At 43.3% G+C, this 18,987-nt stretch overlaps 2 protein-coding genes across 2 annotated transcripts; both read right to left on the reverse strand.

Moving 5' to 3' along the window:
* Window positions 1-3,035: 3,035 nt before the first annotated feature.
* Window positions 3,036-6,252, reverse strand: LOC120720749 (nuclear factor 7, brain-like). The gene is made up of 3 exons (XM_040010523.1): window positions 6,214-6,252; window positions 4,617-4,778; window positions 3,036-4,515 (listed from the first exon to the last, which is right to left on the reverse strand). The coding sequence occupies exon 3, from the start codon at window positions 4,496-4,498 to the stop codon at window positions 3,110-3,112; it is 1,389 nt and encodes a 462-aa protein (XP_039866457.1). The 5' UTR covers window positions 4,499-4,515; window positions 4,617-4,778; window positions 6,214-6,252; the 3' UTR covers window positions 3,036-3,109.
* A 5,130-nt stretch (window positions 6,253-11,382) lies between these two features.
* On the reverse strand, window positions 11,383-13,548 carry LOC120720772 (P2Y purinoceptor 14-like). Its single transcript, XM_040010546.1, has 2 exons — window positions 12,886-13,548; window positions 11,383-12,001 (listed from the first exon to the last, which is right to left on the reverse strand). The coding sequence occupies exons 1-2, from the start codon at window positions 13,068-13,070 to the stop codon at window positions 11,383-11,385; spliced, it is 804 nt and encodes a 267-aa protein (XP_039866480.1). The 5' UTR covers window positions 13,071-13,548.
* Between the last annotated feature and the right edge of the window lie 5,439 nt (window positions 13,549-18,987).

Here is an 18,987-nt window from a genome sequence, read left to right on the forward strand (position 1 = left end):
TTCCAGCCAACCCAGTGCGAACAACACATGAGAATTTCAAAGCTGTTCTAACACTCCGACACTGGTCTCTCAATCTCCCGTAGGAGAGCCGTGAGCTTCTCCATGATGTTATCAAACTTGTGCTCTGTGATCTTGTCATTCTTGTGCTCAAAGAGCCGATTCTGGGAACTCACGACCGCAGTGAGCCTCTCCACGATGTGATCCAGTTTGGGCATGGGATTAATTTCATTAATGGGACATCCATTAATCCATTAACAGAAGAGACAAACTAGGATCCACAAACTTGAACTAAAACTAACTAGACTCTGGGAACTTAAAGTAGACAGGAGGAGAGGGTGACGTTAACGACGCAACACAGAACTAATGGAGACGCTGGCTGTGTCCCAATTAAGAGACCGCAAGCTTGAAGTACGCATTTTGAGTGCGATTACATCACAGTGCAGCACCATCAGAAAACGGTGGTTTACATCTCTGTTACAGGAAACCTGAAGAGTTAAAACACAAGAGAAGAAAATTGTCAGGGTTGGCTGTGTGGCAGGCAGGCAGGCAGGCGTGGTGGACCCAAAATGCAGGACTGAGACACAAAATTAAAACTTAAAGCGCAGCTTTCTTGCAGGGAAAAACGTCTTACTTAACTAAACTCACCAAAAGACAAACAAAACTCTGGACAGAGGAACTAAGGACTAAAACACTGGAAAAGAAATACTAAACCAGAGCAGGAGACAAAACACACAGCAGGTTGAGGGTACGACACGACAGGGAACAAAGGAAACACACGGCAGTAATCAAGGGATGAGAGACAGGAGGGGAACACACCTGGGAGAAATCACAGCTGACGAGACAAGGACAAAAAGCAGGACACATTCACATTAGACAAAGACCTTCAAAGTAAAACAGGAAGTATAACACAGAGACGCGGACTTGACACGGTGGAGACAGCAACTAAGACACACAGAGACATAAACCATAAGGCAGAGGACTCTAAGAACCAAAATACACAGAGGGAAAAACTCAGCATGGAACACAAGAAACTAGACTCGAGGGAGCAACAAAAGACCAACCATGAGAACATAATTCACAATACAGAGTGACAGAAAACACAAGAAACTCAAAACATGTGAAGACACAGACCAAAAAACACGGACTTTACACAGAACAGAGGGGGCACAGGGAAACATGAGGGGCACGGGATCAAAACTAGAAACCATAGACAAAACCCAAAAAATCACACAGAACTAAAAACGCTGAGTCAGGAGACCAAGGATCCTGACCAAAAGAAAATCTAAACGTTACACAAAGAACATAAAAGAAGTAAACTTCATAAAAACTTCACAAATGATGCTTTAAATGAAAAATAAATCCCTGTAAATGATTCAACAGGTCACATGTTAGAACCACCTTAACTAAACTCTGTAGCCGGTCACTGTGGTTTGTCCCAGCAGCTCTTAGGAAACAAACTGCTAACTTCAGTGTCAGCACACACTGTTAGTAAACTATGCAACACTGAATTCAGGTTTCAGTTGTGTTAAGTTGTGAAGTTGTGATGAAAGTCTTCTTACTGACACAGGTAGGATGGTCAGGCGTCCTCTGTTCCTTCACCGTTCATGAACTGTCACTTATAAAATGCTGCCAAACATCAACTACACTCAATAACTAAACGTGTGCAGGTTAAAGTGATGGACGCCCAGATCTGCACTCCAAATACAAACAGACTAAAGGTGTTTCCTCCAGAAACAAAGACAATATTTACAAAGGTCTCACAGGTAAATTGTGAGCGATCACAGCAGCATCTCATCCTGACTAACAGCTTTTAGATGCAGGGAGAGCGTCGTGGTTCAGAGGTGGTTCAGCAGATGATGAAGGCCTTTCTGTTGCATTGTGTAGTGCTGTGGAGGCCATGATGGTCGACTGGGTCTGCTTCTACTGAACTCACAAACACTTCTGAGGTATTTACACCTGAAGCCTCATTGAATGTGAGTCAGAAACAAACGGCTCAGCTGTGATTAATGGATGTTTCCCTGCATTTCTATTTTCACACAGTTTATTTCTTACAGCAGGAAAACTGAACAGAATGTATGTAAGAGGTCAGAGTGAGGATGACGTCACTTAATACAGGAAATACATGTTTGTCTGTTTTGATGATGAAGGACTTCTTCAGCTCTGTAAACAGCTACACTTGAGAGGACAGAGGTGATTTCATGGATCAATAACAATGTGTTTATCAGCTTTCATCATCGCAGTGCAGACATGACGTCAGATCTATCAGAGTGAAGGCCGTCTCTCTGATGACGTCACAGAGCAGAGTCCTTCTGTCCAATAAAGGATCTCAGATCAGCTGCTGCCATCTTGTGGCCACAGTTGGTTACTGTCTCTGAAAGTTGTCTCATGTTTCCTGTTGTCCTGCTAACAAAGGCTGGAGCTCATCATGCTGAGAGGGCAGCAGCATTTTGTGGCTCTTCACACATGTTCATTATATTCTGATGATCCTGGATGGAGACAAACTACAGATAAGTGTGTTCAGCCCAACTAGTTTATCTCATTACAGCAGTTTGATGTTTCCCTTTGAATCCCCCTGAAGATCCTGACAGTGAAGCACGTACATAATACTCCAGCCTTTCAACTCTGAGCTTATTTAGTTCTATTAATACACTGAAATCTCATTTGTGTCATGAAGAAAGTCTTTAATCAAACAGAATTCAAAGATCAGAAACATTTCATATATGGAGTTAAACATGAATCATTGTTTCAACAACATATTTATTGTTGTCATAAACAGACAAGAAGACAACAACAAACTGCTCCTCCCATTCAACACATGTCAGTCCATATCCCAGCAAACTAAATCATCTCCATTTACACATCAAATAGAAACATGAATCACTTGGAATGATTAGAAACTTGATAGAATTTCAAATCTAGTTTGGGGAGTCATTCAGTGAGAAACAGTGAAATGATTTTCCATGTGAAAAGGTGGACAGCAGAAACAGAAAGAAACAGTGAAACTAAAAGAGAAACAAAGAGCTTTGGAACAACGAGGCAGCAGGAGGACAGCTGCAGTTTAACAGCTTCAACTCACTGACAGGAAACAACATTAGAAACATCATCATCCTCAACTCATCTGCTGCACTGACACTGACACCTTCAACGGACACACCTTCACTTTACCAACAGTGTGAATGTATGGAAACATCCTGTGAGTGAAAGTGTGTGTGAAGGTGTGTATGTGTGTGTTAGTATCAGGATCAGAGAACGACAGCTTTCCTCTGTTCCAGTCCAGATTCACTCTGATCCTCTGGAGCTTCTTCTCTACTGAGAGAGCAGTTGATGGAGCTGATGGTGACACTGTGTAGTACATACCTAGACTGCACCCTATTCTCCATAATCCAGACAGTATGACTCCCTTCCTCTGCACAGACTCTGCTAACACACCCAGTCTCCACCCTGTACTGTCTCCAACTTCAACATCCCAGCTGTGAGTCCCTGAGTTAAAGCCCTCAGAGCCCAGGACAGAGCAGAACAAATCAAACCTCTCTGGATTATCAGGAAGCTGCTGCCTCTCTCCTCGTCTCACACTGGTCAGATCTTCAGACAGGATGAGGTTTGGATGAGCAGTGTTTGGGTCCAGAATGAGAGGAGTGTAGGAGACCATGTCCTTCATGTTGTTCCAGATGTTGAAGGTCAGGTTGCCCAGGTGTTTGGCCTGGTCTATCAGAGCTCCTGAGGGCAGCTGTGGATCATCCAGCAGGGGGCAGCGCTGGACTCTTTCCACTGCAGCCTTGTAGTTGTGCAGGAATGAGACGTCTTCAGCTCTCAGCTCCTCCTCTGTGGCTCTGACTGTGTCTGAAAGAGCTGCTATCTCTCTGCTCAGAGCCTCCATCTTCTCCTTCATCATCCCACTCTTCTGCTCCTCTTCCTCCCTCAGTGCAGCCAGCCTGGCCTCCTCTTCCTCTGCTAGAAACTGCTGAAGCTTCTTAAACTGCTCCTTAATCTGCCTCTCTGTGTGTCGGGCCTGGACCTTAATGTGTTCTGCTGTTTGATCAAACTTCACTTGAACTTCTTCACAAACCTTTAACTTCTTCTTTAAGGGCTCCAGAGTTTCCTGAAGTTCCTTCTTGTGTTGTTGTGCAGCTTCATCGATGGGTCTGAATCTGTGATTGGTGTGTTTTTCTGAGTCTCTGCAGATGTGACACACTGGCTGCTGATGGTCCAGACAGAAGAGTTTGAGTTTCTCAGAGTGCAGACTGCAGAGAGCCTCTGAAGCTCTCTGATCTCTCTCCTGTAAGAACGACTCACACAGGTTCTTTAAAGCCAGATTTGAAGGTGGTTCTTCCTTTGATGATCTTCTGTTACAAACTGGACATTCATGTGTTGTTCTCTCTCTCCACCATCTCTTCAGACAGTCTTTACAGAAGCTGTGGCTACATGACAGAAGAACAGGATCTCTGAAGACCTCCTGACAGACCGGACAGCAGAGATCCTCCTCTGATCTGGAAGCCATTGAGTCTGTGAGTGAAGCTGAAAACAGCAGACAGGAAGTACAGTCAGTCCTGGCTCCCCTCCCTCCTCTACCACCTTCACTGAAACTTCCTTTGAGTCGTGTTTTTGCTCAAACTCACATTCAGTGTGTGGAGCGTCAGCAGCTTGAAGCAGCAGTGTTGGAGTTTTCCACTTTTCTCTCCTGTAGCTGGACTCACTCAGAGGAAGCTGCTAGTTTGGTCTGAGCTCAGTCTGATCGTCTGTGCGTCTCTCTGCACTGAGGACGAAGAACTTCCTGTTTCCTGGTGTCGGGATGAAATATTATTTTACTGCTACTATTAATAATCATTATTATTATTGTTGCGTCACTTATGATTTATCATTATCATTTCATTGACACATTTATTGAAACTGTTGATGTTACATTAAAGTCTGTATTTCAGGTGTTAGCATAAGCACATAATCTTTCATTGCAGGTGCAACTGTAATCATGTTATACACATATGGCATAAGTAAAGAGTTGAAGCTCGGCCAAGTTAATTAGTGGTTCGAAGCTACGGGCAGCGCGACGTCTGGCCGATCTATGGAGCAAAGTACAGCTATTGAAAGAATTGCCTACATGTTTACAGTACAATTTACATATTGCCTGTGTGCATTCAGCAGCCTGCTGCATTGAAGTTTGCCTGATAACAGGTGACATAGAGGGGGGTCATGCACTGAGGTTAAAACACAGACACATAGTCTGCCTGAGTGAACTGACTGCAAATGTTGTGTACCTGCATACGTGACAGTTTAGTTCTGATAAGCCCAGAAGAGTGTAATAACAGGATGCATCTGGCGGGTGGTACAGGAAGGAGCTGTTCTTTTTTAGGCTGGACTTACTGGAACATGCATCTGCAGTGACGCATGTCATCATGGTCATCATATCTATAAGTATCACACCCCAACTATTGTTCTGGGGAGATCGAGGCTGATGTTTTGCAGAGCTCATCTTCACCACATATATGTGTTTTAATAAAATCATTGTGTTGACCCACTATGGACCTTCAGTCGTGTGTCTCACTTCAAATCCGAATCAGGACACTGGTTTGTCACATTTGAGTGACGTGAGGGGAGGAGAAAAATGTTGCTGTTTGACTTTTAACTAAGGGTGTGTTTCACTCCAAAGTTCAGACATTAACCTGCCAGAAGTTGTGAAAGTTACTAATAAAGAGCTTTTATCTCATTTCACATGCAGGTCAGAGCATGAAAGCTGTGATGCAGCAGTTTGAGGAAAATTGCTGCTGATATAAAATATTTTTTGTGGTTTTACAAAATACATAAATGAGCAGAAAGAAAAGAAATAAGTGTAAAGAGTGCAGCAAAATGCATGTTTTAGTGTGAGCTGGTTCATCTGACCTGGTTGTGTTACTGACACTCATCTCTGACTCAGAGAAACGATTTCTCCCCTGTGATGTTCACACAGTGGTGAGTTACATGTGTGTGGAATTTTTACTGTTTTATAGAAATAAAGTTTCTCTTACTTTCTTTTTTGTTAACCTGAGTCACTGATCATTTGCAGTATTACAGAGTCTGGCAGTCTTTGCATGATGTTGCTATCAATACATTTTCCAAAAAATGCCTCTCTGTGCAAAATGGGTTTAAAAACATAAACAACTGTAAGATCCTGTTTGTCCGTGATTTAAACAGCCCAGCGCGCTCTGACGAAGGGAAAACCAATTCTGCAGGGAGACCTACCTCGGCACTTGTGCAGGTGAAGCCAAAGGGAAGATTTGCTTCAGCATATTTTCTAGTCTTTGGCTTAGAATGAAGTTGGTTTGGAAACATATTCAGCGATGCTTCATCTCCTGCTTTGTGTTTGTGGAGGCGCCCCGTGCTAGCAGTGTCCAACTAACAGAAACTAACAGAGACAGTTGCCTCTGCCATGTTTTCCTGTTTCTTCTTTCCGTGTGTCCGCTAGTTCGAAAGTTTATTTCCTCTCAAGTTTCTTACTTTCAGTAAAGTTTTACTTTTAGAGCCCTGAGTGTAAAGAGTGCAGCAAAATGCATGTTTTAGTGTGAGTGAAAGCCAAAAACTGCGCTGTGGCGGAGTTGTGGTCCCGGGCGCGGCTGCAGGGGAGGAGTGGTGCAGTGAGCTCAACGGGGCGGTGCTGGAGACGAAGGTGAGAACAGCTGATGGCGATTTGGACAGATGATGGTTTCCTTACCCTTTTTATAGTGAGACGGAGAGGAGCGGAGGAAAGAGGGAAATCAGCTGGGACCGACAGCTGTCAGACTGTGGTCGGTCATAACCACAAAAAAAAAACCCCAAAAATAAATGTGGCATCTGGAGACAAAGACCTGTGTGTAGTGCATTTCACATGCGCTTCCTCCACTTCCGTAACATTGATTCATTAATGTTGAATTCTCTCGCAGCTGCTCTATTCCCATGTTGTTGCAGTATATTAATAACTAACCTCGTATTGTAGATGAATGATCTCAGTTGTTCTCCTGACTGAAGTTTGGCCCGTGTATAGCATCCTGCTATGCGATTGCATTTGTCCCTGACCACTTGAATCCCTCACGTTAACTTTTATCGAGTGGAAGAAAAGTTGGCGTTCATCCTCCAGCTTCACTGTGCTAATGTTATGCTAACATAGCTGTGTCGCTAGCAATCACGTAGCACAACATTATATACCAGGTAGTCCAGCTTCAGTAACCCTGGAAAACCCCACTGCTGTTTAGTTTTCTGTGTTTATTTATGTTGGAAGTGATAGCAGAGCTGTACGTTTTAATTAGTTTCAAAAATCTCTCAGTCAGAACATGGTATGAAATGTTTAGGTGGAAACTAGCGAGCTAACTTCCTGTTCACTTCTAACTCCGTTAAATTTAATAAATTATGCTTTCATGGATGCCTGGATGTTAAACGTAATTGTTACACCTGGTAAAGCAGCAACGCTGATGATTTTATTAAAGATGAAAGAATTTAGACCATTTTTAACTCTCAGTGTTCTTTTGACTTTGGGACCTGAATGGACGGAGTTTTGGACCCAGATTACTCCGCGAAGCTCCTCACTACGGCAGCCGTAATGCTCGGACAATCCATCAAGCAGTGCGGCTTACCAAAGTTGTACTAAAATGTTTTTAACAGATTCCTGCAGCCAAAATCGGTTCGAGGTCAGTAAGCACAACCAGAATTCATACATAAGGCACACTCTCGATTTTTGAGAAAATTAACCCTAGAACACTATCGCTGGGTGATTTACACCTGAGCAAATACATTTACATGATTTCTCTCTCCTGCAGCTGTTTGCGTGTCGAGGAGCCTGTGCCTTCACCAGGGAAGTCTCAAATGTCCCAGGAATGGGTGGACCAAAGACCATCTTTCCAGAGTCATTATTTTGTTTTAGGTTTGTTTTGTTTTTTCATTTTGTTAGACATGGCACAGTTGAAAGTAAAAGAAGACCACTCTAATTTGTCATGTGTTGTCATATTTTGATATATTTGATTACTTTTTATTGGTTATATTATATCGGGTAAAAATCACCCGGCATTAGTGATTGTGTTACTATTTATAGTGATAGTGTTCTAGGGTTAAAGGATTTTAAGTGTGCCTTATACTGTGGAAAATACGTTATACAGAAGAAAAGAATATATCGCGATATGAATTTTAGGCCATATCGCCCAGCCCTACTCTAAACTGTGAATAAAGTTTTAAAATACCTTGTTTTTCTGTCACAAACTATACTTTAATAATGTGTAGTGGTGTAATCTTTACATATCTGATCAGGTTGTCAACATAGAGCATGTTTGCAAAACTCCTCCGATGTTTTCCCAGATGTTGCTAGCTCCGATAACAGTCAGCTGACAGTACTGAGCTCACAGCTCCGATGTTCCAACTGTTTTTTACGTTAACCGGTTAGAATTGTGTGTTCCACATGTTGCATCCGCAGATTCTCATTTTCACGTGACGGTTGTCTCTTTCTGCCTGGTCTTGTGTCTCTGTGTTTCTGTAACTTAAATAACGAGCCGACATTTTGCTCACGATACCAGCGATCAGCTCGACAGACCCTCAGTTTATCTGCATACATCCTCCTCACCTGTCAGCTGTTTAACACCTGCTGCTAATCCAGGAAAGACGCCCACGTTACCTGGTGATAGTCACAGTTTAACGTGGGCAGCTGCAGCTTGATATAACGTAATTTCGGCACAATATTCTGCACAAGATAAGTAAATGTAGTTTGTTTCCTGAGCGCAGAGCTGCTGGAGCTTGTGTTTCATTCAGAGTGACTGACCTGTGTTAAAGATGACAAACGAGATTTAAAAGGAGGTGATGGACACTGAGAAAACTAGAATACTCGAACCACGGACCAACTTTATCAGCGGCTGATATCCGGTCACAGGCACACAGCTTTAAAACCTCCGCTGAGTTTTAGCTCTCAGTGATTAAACACAGGACATAATTCACTCAGGTTTTGTTTGTTAGGTCATGTTTACTTTGCTGTTTTATTTACAATTGAGCAAATCGGTTTGGCTGAGGTTAAAGTTACGTTTCATAACTGCATAGTTTTAGTAAAGTTTAATGTCTCACTTGAGCATGTTAGGCTTAACCATTCGTTTTCTTTGTTATCTGGTGTTCATTTGTGTTAAACTTTGTTAAGCATTAATTTTGAATTAAAACTAACATTTAATATCTTTTTATACAAGGAGGAAAGGGGGGGGGGGGGGGGGACCAGGCAAAAGCAATGGTTATGACTCGATCAGTGTGAACCCCGCCCCCTGACTTGGCCACCTGATGGGTGAGGCTGACAGATAAAATAAATTCTTGAAGACAGCCGCAGGGCCAGGACTGCCATAATGAATTAATTAAATACACCATTAAATAATTAATTAAATGTGTCAATAATTAATTAATTACATAAATATTTACGACACAATTAATTAATTAATGACACATTTAATTAATTATTGACACATTTAATTAATTATTTAATGGTGTATTTAATTAATTCATTTTGACTCCTTCAGGTCTCACCATGAAATAATTGTATCTGTCAACCATCAGTGCCTCTTTGTCTTGAAGACATTGTAGCAGAACCACCTGTCTACTGACATACTGGCAAACTTCTACTGGTGTGCGATAGAGAGCATCCTGACCAACTGTGTCACAGTCTGGTATGGGAACTGCTCTGTTGCTGACCGCAAGGCACTGCAGCGGCCAACAACGCCCAAAACATCACAGGGACACCACTTCCTGTTATTGAGGATGTCCACAAGAAGAGAGGTATACACGAGCATGCATCATTCTCAGGGACTCCTCTCATCCTGACAATAAACTTTTCCAGCTCCTCCCCTCCAGAAGACGCTACAGGACCCTGCAGATTAAAACCAGCTGGTTTAGGAACAGCTTATTACCCACAGCTGTCACCCCACTGAACTCAATCTCCCGCTGAACCTTTCCATCCACACACCCCTATCCCTCCCAGTGACCATGATCATGACTGACTGTCAGGGTTCCTGGGTCGTTGACCCAGTATTTTCTGTTTTGTCATGTTCAGTTTATTTTCACATCTGTGTTTTCTGTGCCAGCATACCGCCTGCGTATTGTGTTCCAGTTATTTCCATGCATTATTAGTCAGACTAAGTTCAGCTGCGTACTCACCGGTTTCTAATCATTCATCACCCAGCGTGTATTTAAGTCCTCAGTTCCATCCGATCCTTGTCGTGTCATTGATGTACGTCTGATGTTGATGTTCATGTCGTCCCTCCGTCTGTATGTTCAGTTAGTCAGTCAGTCAGTCAGCCATTTCCTCCCTCTGTACTGTTTGCTCACTCCTTCGGCAATAAACATCCACCTTCACCTACCTGCCTGTGAGTCCAGCGTTTGGGTCCTCCTTCTCTCATCCACGACACTACCCCTGACACTGTCATTCATTATCACCATTCATCATATGCTCACAGTGGTTACTGTTATAGTTTAGGACACTGGCATAGTCTCTGTTATGGTGCGTACACTCATAGGACTCTGTAGATCTGTTTAACTCACACCGGTTAACATTGGTCTATATGTAGCACATCTATTTAGAAAGTCTGTATAATTGTTCATGGTGCATCTGTATATCTGCCCATCTGTACAGTAATATAGAACATCTATATGTTATACAGATCATCTGTACATTTGTGTTATTGCACTTACTACTCTTGCACTTCTGATTAGATGCAAACTGTATTTCATGACCCTGCATTTATACATGTGTAATGGCAACAAAGTTGAATCCTATCCTATATTGTAACAGTTACTGATTTTCAGCAGATTAGACCTCCCATCTCCACCCACTGGTGAAAAAGAGTTACAACTTCCTTCAGAGGAAATAGCTGTGAATGTTTCACCTGGTATTATGAGATAAACAATGATCGGACTGCCTGTAGATGAATGCTGGTGTGTTTGAGGTGACTCAGGGGTAAAAAGTAAAAACTCAGAAAATATTTAATTGTCACATTTCTACTTTATTCCTTACTTCTTGCCAAGTCTTTATATCAGCAAAATGTGTTAAAATATGGTGTGTACAAAAATATTTGTTACAGAAACAGACACCTGGTAGAGGGAAACTCAGGGTGGCCAGCTTTGGCATTTATGGGGTACTGTGTTGACACCATGCATTGTTTGTATGATGTTTATCATAGACTGGTTCAGTTTATTCATGTTAAATCACATGTTGTACTAATAGGTGGAATTTGGCTGATTCAGCCTTTTACTGCAGCTCAGCAGAAACTCCTGTGCTATATAAAGAATTGGGATTACTCATTTGATCCTTAAAACAAAAAGAAAAACTGAATAACATCTAGTCCTGCCTTTGTGATGACTTGATTTTTTTTCCTTACAGCTCACTGGTTTGACTTGCTGCTCTTAATGATGCTCAGTTTCTCCTCAGTGCTCTGACTCTCTGTGTTTGCTTGTTGGATGTTGGTCCTCCTGGACATCCTTTCTCACCTGGGCCCGAAAAGTCTTACAGAGGAAAAAGTAAACCAGAGGGTCCAGACAGACGTTGAAAACTGACAGCATGGTGGCTGCCTCCTTCAGGTAGAACAACACTGGATCCACAGAGCAGGTGTTCAACAGAAAAACAAATAGAATTCGAACCAGGTGATGGGGCACAAAACAAACACAGAAGATGCTGACCAGCACCAACATGTTCCTGCGAGACTTCACCAGCTTCTCAGAGCCAGAGGAGGCCAGCTGCCTCTGCTGTGCCTGCAACACCCTGCGGGAGGTGCTGTAGTAGAAGAAGACCAGGGATATGGACACCAACAGGAAGATGATAGCAGAGAAGGTGTGCATGATTTTAAGCATCAGACTAACTGATGCACTAAACAGGAGCCCACAGTGGTTGGGGATAGAGGTCAGAGGTTTCTGGGTGATTAAAAACATGATGCCGTAAGTAACTGATGGAGCCAGGAGACAAATCCAGGTGACCATGGAGACAATGTTGGCAGTTCGTACTGACTGCAGGACATGAGTTCCTGAAGGTCGGACGATCTTCAGATACCTGAATAGAGAAGACAAAGCATCCAACTTCAACTAATCAGTCACAGTGGAGCCAAATCTGTCATTTTAGGTCAAATTACCTTAACTTTTAACCATTGGCACGATTGAAAAAATTCCAACTGTTCCTGACAGTATCAACTCCGCGCTTTTTCAGTGATATTAGGATCATTAAAGTAATCTCGGCAAATAACACAGACAAAAAAAAAACAAAAACCAGCAAACAGTAAAAAAACAAAAACAAACAGTGTTTAAAAAAATGCCTGAATAAATGCTTGTTTTCTGTTGAACTCCATCACACTCACTGTCTGTTTTCTCAGCCAACCTTCATCCTCACGGGGGCGCTGCAACAGAGTGCCTGAGATTACCATACTGAAACTAATACCACTGAGTTGCTGCTTTCAGGAACTGTTAGTCATTAGCAGTGTGACAGGAAGTTGCTCATGAGTGAAGCAGGACATGGTTGTTCCTTCCAATCTAAAGCCGTCCACTGTATTAAATCTCTTTGAGTGGCAATATGAGTAAGTTTCTTACTTGTGTTCAATTATCAGACAGGATATATGATATTATTAAAGTGATTTGAAATGTATGATGTGTTTTATATGTCAATAGAAAGAATTCAAATCTAAGCTTGAGTTTATGTGACATTTCTGTATTTTGTGTCATTTGAGTTTCACACTTTTTTGCATTAAATCCTGTCCAAATACAACATGTGTCTGTTCCTTGGAGGAAGTGATGCAAGAGAGAGTTTAACGGGCAGTAAAGCTCAATACAGGACACAGGGTCACATTGGGTGCAACAGTGCATACACATTGATAATTTAGTCAGGGACACAACGTTTGTGGTCATTAACACTTTTTGTAATCATTAGCAGTAAAGGCTCCTCACCTGTTGGCAGCTACATAACACATGAATAAGATGCTGGCGTACATGTTGAGGAAGAGGGCAGAAGCTCCAAAGCTGCAGTAGAGCTGCCAAACGATGACTGATGTGCTACCATAGTGGGCGATGCGCAGTGGCAGAGAGAGGCAGAGCAGGAAGTCAGCAGCTGTCAGGTTCTTCATGTAGACCATCAAGCTGCTTGATGCCTGCTGCCGAGCTCCACAAAAGTAAAACTTCAGGATCAAGCCATTGAGGAGTAAACCTACCTGAACAGACACGGAGCATGGAGAACAGGAATTTAGTCACATGCACAAAGATCTTTTGTCAAATTAATAACAGTCCACAGTCTGAAGATTTGAAACTTACCAGAAACAACAGGCTGTAGACCAGCATAAAGAAAGGGTTGACCGATGTGCCGACAGGATCACAGGTCTCGTTCAAAGGCCAAGTCATGTTTTTTGGGTCAACCATGTTCCTGAAGCTGAAAAATGAATCCTTTTCATTGAGATCCGTCTTTCAAAGTATCTGGCTCGATAGAGTCTACTGTTAGTCAAAGACCAAGGATTCACTTCCTCATGTTGTTTTACAAAGAGATTGTAACATGGAAGTGTGCCAAATGTGATGATATCTGAATGTGAGCAAGGTGTTAAGCTGTCACATATAATGCACCAAGTTTCACACTGGTTCAGGTCTTCATGCCTCACACTGAAAATCAAGGAAACATTTGTATTTTACATTAGGTCATATCCAAGTATTTTGATGGGGAAGAAATAAAGAAAACAGTGAATGTTTAACATTTATGTGTTATCACAGATAATGAAAATGAGGAACATTTTTTATGTGAAACTATGATTATCATCGTGTGAAGTATCAAATGTTCAGTTTCAGATTTTATGTCTGTAGCATTCACGTTTTTATAATACTGCAGTTCAGCTGTTAAAAAGTTTTGTACATCTTTCCTCAGAACATATGAGCAGAGCTTTTAGTTCAGCTGTTCAGATAACTGTACGTGAAGTTTTTGGAAGAAACACCTGTGTGCACAGAGCAACTATCAAGACTCACCTGTATTTCTGCAGATTTCAGTGAGCAGGAAAAGCTGCTTGTATGTCCTCTCAGTCTAACGATATTCTTGCAGATCATGAAACACACAGTGATCACACTTCTAACATGCAACCATTTCCTCTTTGTGTTTACAGCTTTGTATCCACAGGAAACAAACACGTCTTTTTCTGATCAGTCGTGTGTCTGCACTTTTACTTATAACTTATAGCAATAACTCTTCAACAAGATGTAAAATTAAACACATGCAATCTGGAAGCAAAGCAAAGCAGCAGCACAGAGTATTTCCACCTCCATGAAAATCTGTATTTGATCTGAACTTTTGGGGGGTGTGGATCTTTGATTTATCTGTACTGCATATTCTTTCTAAAGGCTTGGGGATTAGTACTAAATTTCTTCTTTGCTGCTCTTTGATGTTATATTGAACTGTTTTAGTCATCCTGCTCATCAAAACCAGCTGCACCAGCTGATGGAAACTGATGGAAGAGCAGCAGGTGCTCTGCTGCCTCAGCTTTCACCGCTGTGCTATGAGTTACTAACTTACTATGAAAGCACAGTTAGGGGACAGCAGCTCTCACCATCTCTGATTATAAAACAGGCATGTTCATCAGGTGCAGGCTCAGCAGCTGGTTGTGTATGTATAATTTTAACACTAAATGTTTTGAACAGCAGTTTACATTTTGCCACATGAGAGAAAAAGTTCGGAAAATAGATCATTTTCTTTCAACTGTTACTCTAAGCTTTCTTTGAGTTGTTTAGTTACATTCTGAGGATTTAAGATCCTATCTACTGGCTTGCATACCTTTTCTTATTTTTTCTGACCACTTATCCAACCAGGCTTGCAGTTTGGCTTTTGTTTTGCAATAGGAGAGAGGCAGGGATCACTTTGGGCATGCTGTCAGTCTGGTAATAAAGTATGATGTCCAGATGTCATTGCTAAAGACAATTTTCAGGATGTCACTGCAGGTTATAGCATTGCTGTTACTGTTCAGGGTATTAGAGTGTTCTAATTTCCCTTGAGGTATTAAAAAAAACCTACAAGGTATAAAGAGATTCACACTTTGTCACAGTCGATACACACTCTTATTAGCTTTGTGCTGTGAAATGTCACGACGTCAGATCAGTGGGAATCGGTGGAGGAAGGAGTTGCTGTGGTTTTACATACACAACATGCAAAAATACAAAAACAGACAAAACATGCAGTCCTGACATACAGTCACCTCAAGGCGCATTATATATATATTACATATATATTATATATATTATATATATTTATAATCTCCCGTTGGAGAGCCGTGAGCTTCTCCATGATGTTATCAAACTTACGCTCCGTGATGTTGTCATTCTTGTGCTCAAAGAGCAGATTCTGAGAACTTACCAAGATTACGTGAAGTACCCTCAGAAGGTCTGCTAGATGATGTTAATGCAGCACTACGGACAATACCTACAACCACGATTACCGACACTAACAAGCTGATCTACGATATGGCAGCAGTGATCAGTGAGATGCTTGGCTACAAGTTGAACAGCCACAAGGGGCAGTACCCTCCATGGAGAAGGAGGCTAGAGGGCAAGATCAAAGTGGCACGGAGGGAGGTTAGCCAACTAACGGAGTTGCAGAAAGGTGCGACAAAGAAGGTGCATAAGAAATACAGCAAGCTGTGCATACCTGAGGCCTTGGAAACTGCCAAGCAAAGACTCACAGCCTTGGCCAGCCGCTTGAGGAGGTACACCAGAGAGATAGAAGGCAGGAGAATAAACCAGCTGTTCTCCACAGAACCAGCAAAGGTGTACTCTCAGTGGCAAGGGAACAATAATAATAAGAGAACAGCACCACCAAGGCTGGAGACGGAGCAATACTGGAAGAGCATATGGGAGAAGGACGCAACCCATAACGGCTATGCTCAGTGGCTAGAGGATCTGAGGGCAGACCACAGCGACCTCCCTGAACAGGGTCCAGTAACCATCACAGTGGCAGATATGTAAGAAAGGGTCTCCAGTATGAAGAGTTGGACAGCACCAGGGCCCGACATGGTTCACGCCTACTGGCTAAAGAAGCTGACTGCACTCCACGAGCGTCTGGCAGCACAAATGAACCAGCTGCTAGTTAACGAGAGACACCCGGAATGGCTAACCGAAGGTCGGACGGTCCTGATCCCCAAGGACCCCAAGAAGGGACTGGTCCCATCCAACTACCGACCAATAACCTGCCTCAGTACTACATGGAAGCTCCTGTCAGGCATCATATCGGCTAAGATGAACAGGCACATGGGTCAATACATGAGCGGGACACAGAAAGGAATTGGCAAGAATACCAGAGGCGCAAAACACCAGCTACTGGTAGACAGAACAGTCAGCCGAGACTGCAAGACCAGACTGACCAACCTGTGCACTGCCTGGGTTGATTACAAGAAGGCCTATGACTCAATGCCCCACAGCTGGATACTGGAATGCCTAGAATTGTACAAGATCAATGGGACCCTAAGAGCCTTCATCAGGAACTCAATGGGGATGTGGCGTACAACACTAGAGGCCAACTCCAAGCCCATAGCACAAGTCACCATCAAGTGCGGGATCTACCAAGGAGATGCTCTGTCCCCACTGCTGTTCTGCATAGGCCTGAACCCCCTCAGTGAGATCATTAACAAGACTGGCTACGGATACCGACTACGGAACGGAGCAGTTGTCAGTCACCTCCTGTACATGGATGACATCAAGCTGTATGCCAAGAGTGAACGAGACATCGATTCACTGATCCACACTACCAGGCTATACAGCAATGACATTGGAATGTCGTTCGGACTGGAGAAGTGTAGTCAGATGGAAACAAAGAGAGGGAAGGTAGTCAGAACTGAGGGGATTGAACTACCAGAAGGCAACATTGCAGACATAGAGGACAGTTACAAGTACCTGGGGATCCCACAGGCAAATGGGAACCATGAAGAGGCTGCTAGAAAGGCTGCAACCACCAAGTACCTGCAGAGGGTCAGGCAAGTCCTGAGGAGTCAGCTGAATGGTAAGAACAAGATCCGGGCCATCAACACGTACGCCCTGCCCGTGATCAGGTACCCTGCTGGGGTAATAGGCTGGCCAAAGGAGGAGATAGAAGCCACTGACATAAAGACAAGAAAGCTCCTTACCATGCATGGAGGGTTTCACCCCAAGTCCAGCACCCTGAGGCTGTACGCTAAGCGGAAGGAAGGGGGCCGGGGACTGGTGAGTGTCAGCACCACAGTCCAGGATGAGACAACGAACATCCAAGAATACATTGGGAAGATGGCCCCAACTGACAGAGTGCTCAGTGAATACCTCAGGCAGCAGAAACCCAAGAAAGAGGAGGGAGACGAGGAACCATCATGGAAGGACAGGCCCCTGCACGGTATGTACCACCGGCAGATAGAGGAGGTGGCTGATATCCAGAAATCCTACCAGTGGTTGGACAAAGCTGGACTGAAAGACAGCACAGAGGCACTAATCATGGCAGCACAAGAACAAGCTCTGAGCACAAGATCCATAGAGGCTGGGGTCTATCACACCAGGCAAGACCCCAGGTGCAGGCTGTGTAAAGATGCCCCAGAGACAATCCAGCACATAACAGCAGGGTGCAAGATGCTAGCAGGCAAGGCATACATGGAACGCCATAACCAAGTGGCCGGCATAGTGTACAGGAACATCTGTGCCGAGTATAACTTGGAAGTCCCGAGGTCAAAATGGGAGATGCCCCCAAGGGTGGTGGAGAATGACCGAGCTAAGATCCTGTGGGACTTCCAGATACAGACGGACAAAACGGTGGTGGCTAACCAACCGGACATAGTGGTGGTAGACAAACAGAAGAAGACGGCCGTAGTGATCGATGTAGCGGTTCCGAATGACAGCAATATCAGGAAGAAGGAACACGAGAAGCTGGAGAAATACCCGTGGTAATCGGAGCACTAGGTGCGGTGACTCCCAAGCTAGGCGAGCGGCTCCAGCAGATCCCGGGAATAACATCGGAGATCTCTGTCCAGAAGAGCGCAGTCCTGGGAACAGCTAAGATACTGCGCAGGACCCTCAAGCTCCCAGGCCTCTGGTAGAGGACCCGAGCTTGAAGGATAAAACCGCCCGCAGGGGCGTGCTGGGTGTTTTTTTTTTTTTTTATCATAATAATCTGACAATACTATAATATTGGCCATATTATATTTACATTACCACAGTGAGATGACTTTAGTCTCATGAACAACATTAACTAATTGTTATTTACTAACTAATCTTAAATGACTGTTCAGCACAGAAATGAAGCCCAACAATCATGTTTCACAGTCCCGTGGTCTCAGCCTCAGATACTCAACTAAAGTGATGTCATGACAAAAATGAATGACCAACAAAACATTTTTCTCCTTCATTTCTGTCAAACAAAGCTGTATGTAACGTGTCTCACGGTTCGTATCATGGTTGCTAGGCAACCTGAACAGCACGACGAAGCGTATACCGTCCCATTTCACAAGCCTCTCACTTCCGCACTTCTCGTACTTATAGTACGCACCGTACGTAGTACACGTAGTGCGCGTACTTCAAGCGTGCAGTCTCTTAATTGGGACACAGCCCCTGAGTCTGTCACACACAGGCCCAGTGTTACTGATAACACATCACTGAGCTGCTTAATTGTTTTTTTTTTCTTTTTGGTTTGATCTTTCTATTGGCCAACACTCTCTTGGTACTAATGTAGGATTTTTTCTTTACACAAGTAAGGGAGAGTCCAATCCAGGTTACCTTAATTGATGATTCTAAATTTCCCATAGGTGTAGATGTGAGTTTGAACGGTTGTCCATCTCCCTGTGCTAGCCCTGTGACAGACTGCAGACCTGTCCAGGGTGTAACTTGCCTCTCAGCTTTACCTAACAATAAAAAGTGCCTTGAGGTGACTTTTGTTGTATTGTTATGTTGTTTCGACATCATCATCTTTCTCTTCACCTCAAGCCTAATTTCCTTCACTGGAAGAATGCTCTAACACACAAAACGGTGCATAAACGAGGATTTTCCCTGATATTCCTACATACATAGCACAGCTGT

This window comes from Simochromis diagramma, unplaced genomic scaffold, assembly GCF_900408965.1.
Source record: "Simochromis diagramma unplaced genomic scaffold, fSimDia1.1 OVJJ01000418.1, whole genome shotgun sequence".
Taxonomy (NCBI): domain Eukaryota; kingdom Metazoa; phylum Chordata; class Actinopteri; order Cichliformes; family Cichlidae; genus Simochromis; species Simochromis diagramma.

Bases quoted from the DNA above. Each gene is read 5' to 3' on its own strand.
- LOC120720772 (XM_040010546.1), bottom strand. From the start codon at position 13,070: ATGGTCTACATGAAGAACCTGACAGCTGCTGACTTCCTGCTCTGCCTC. The intron at 12,002-12,885 runs GTGAGGAGCCTT...TTCTCTATTCAG, and splicing joins TGTTATGTAGCTGCCAACAG to GTATCTGAAGATCGTCCGAC.
- LOC120720749 (XM_040010523.1), bottom strand. From the start codon at position 4,498: ATGGCTTCCAGATCAGAGGAGGATCTCTGCTGTCCGGTCTGTCAGGAG.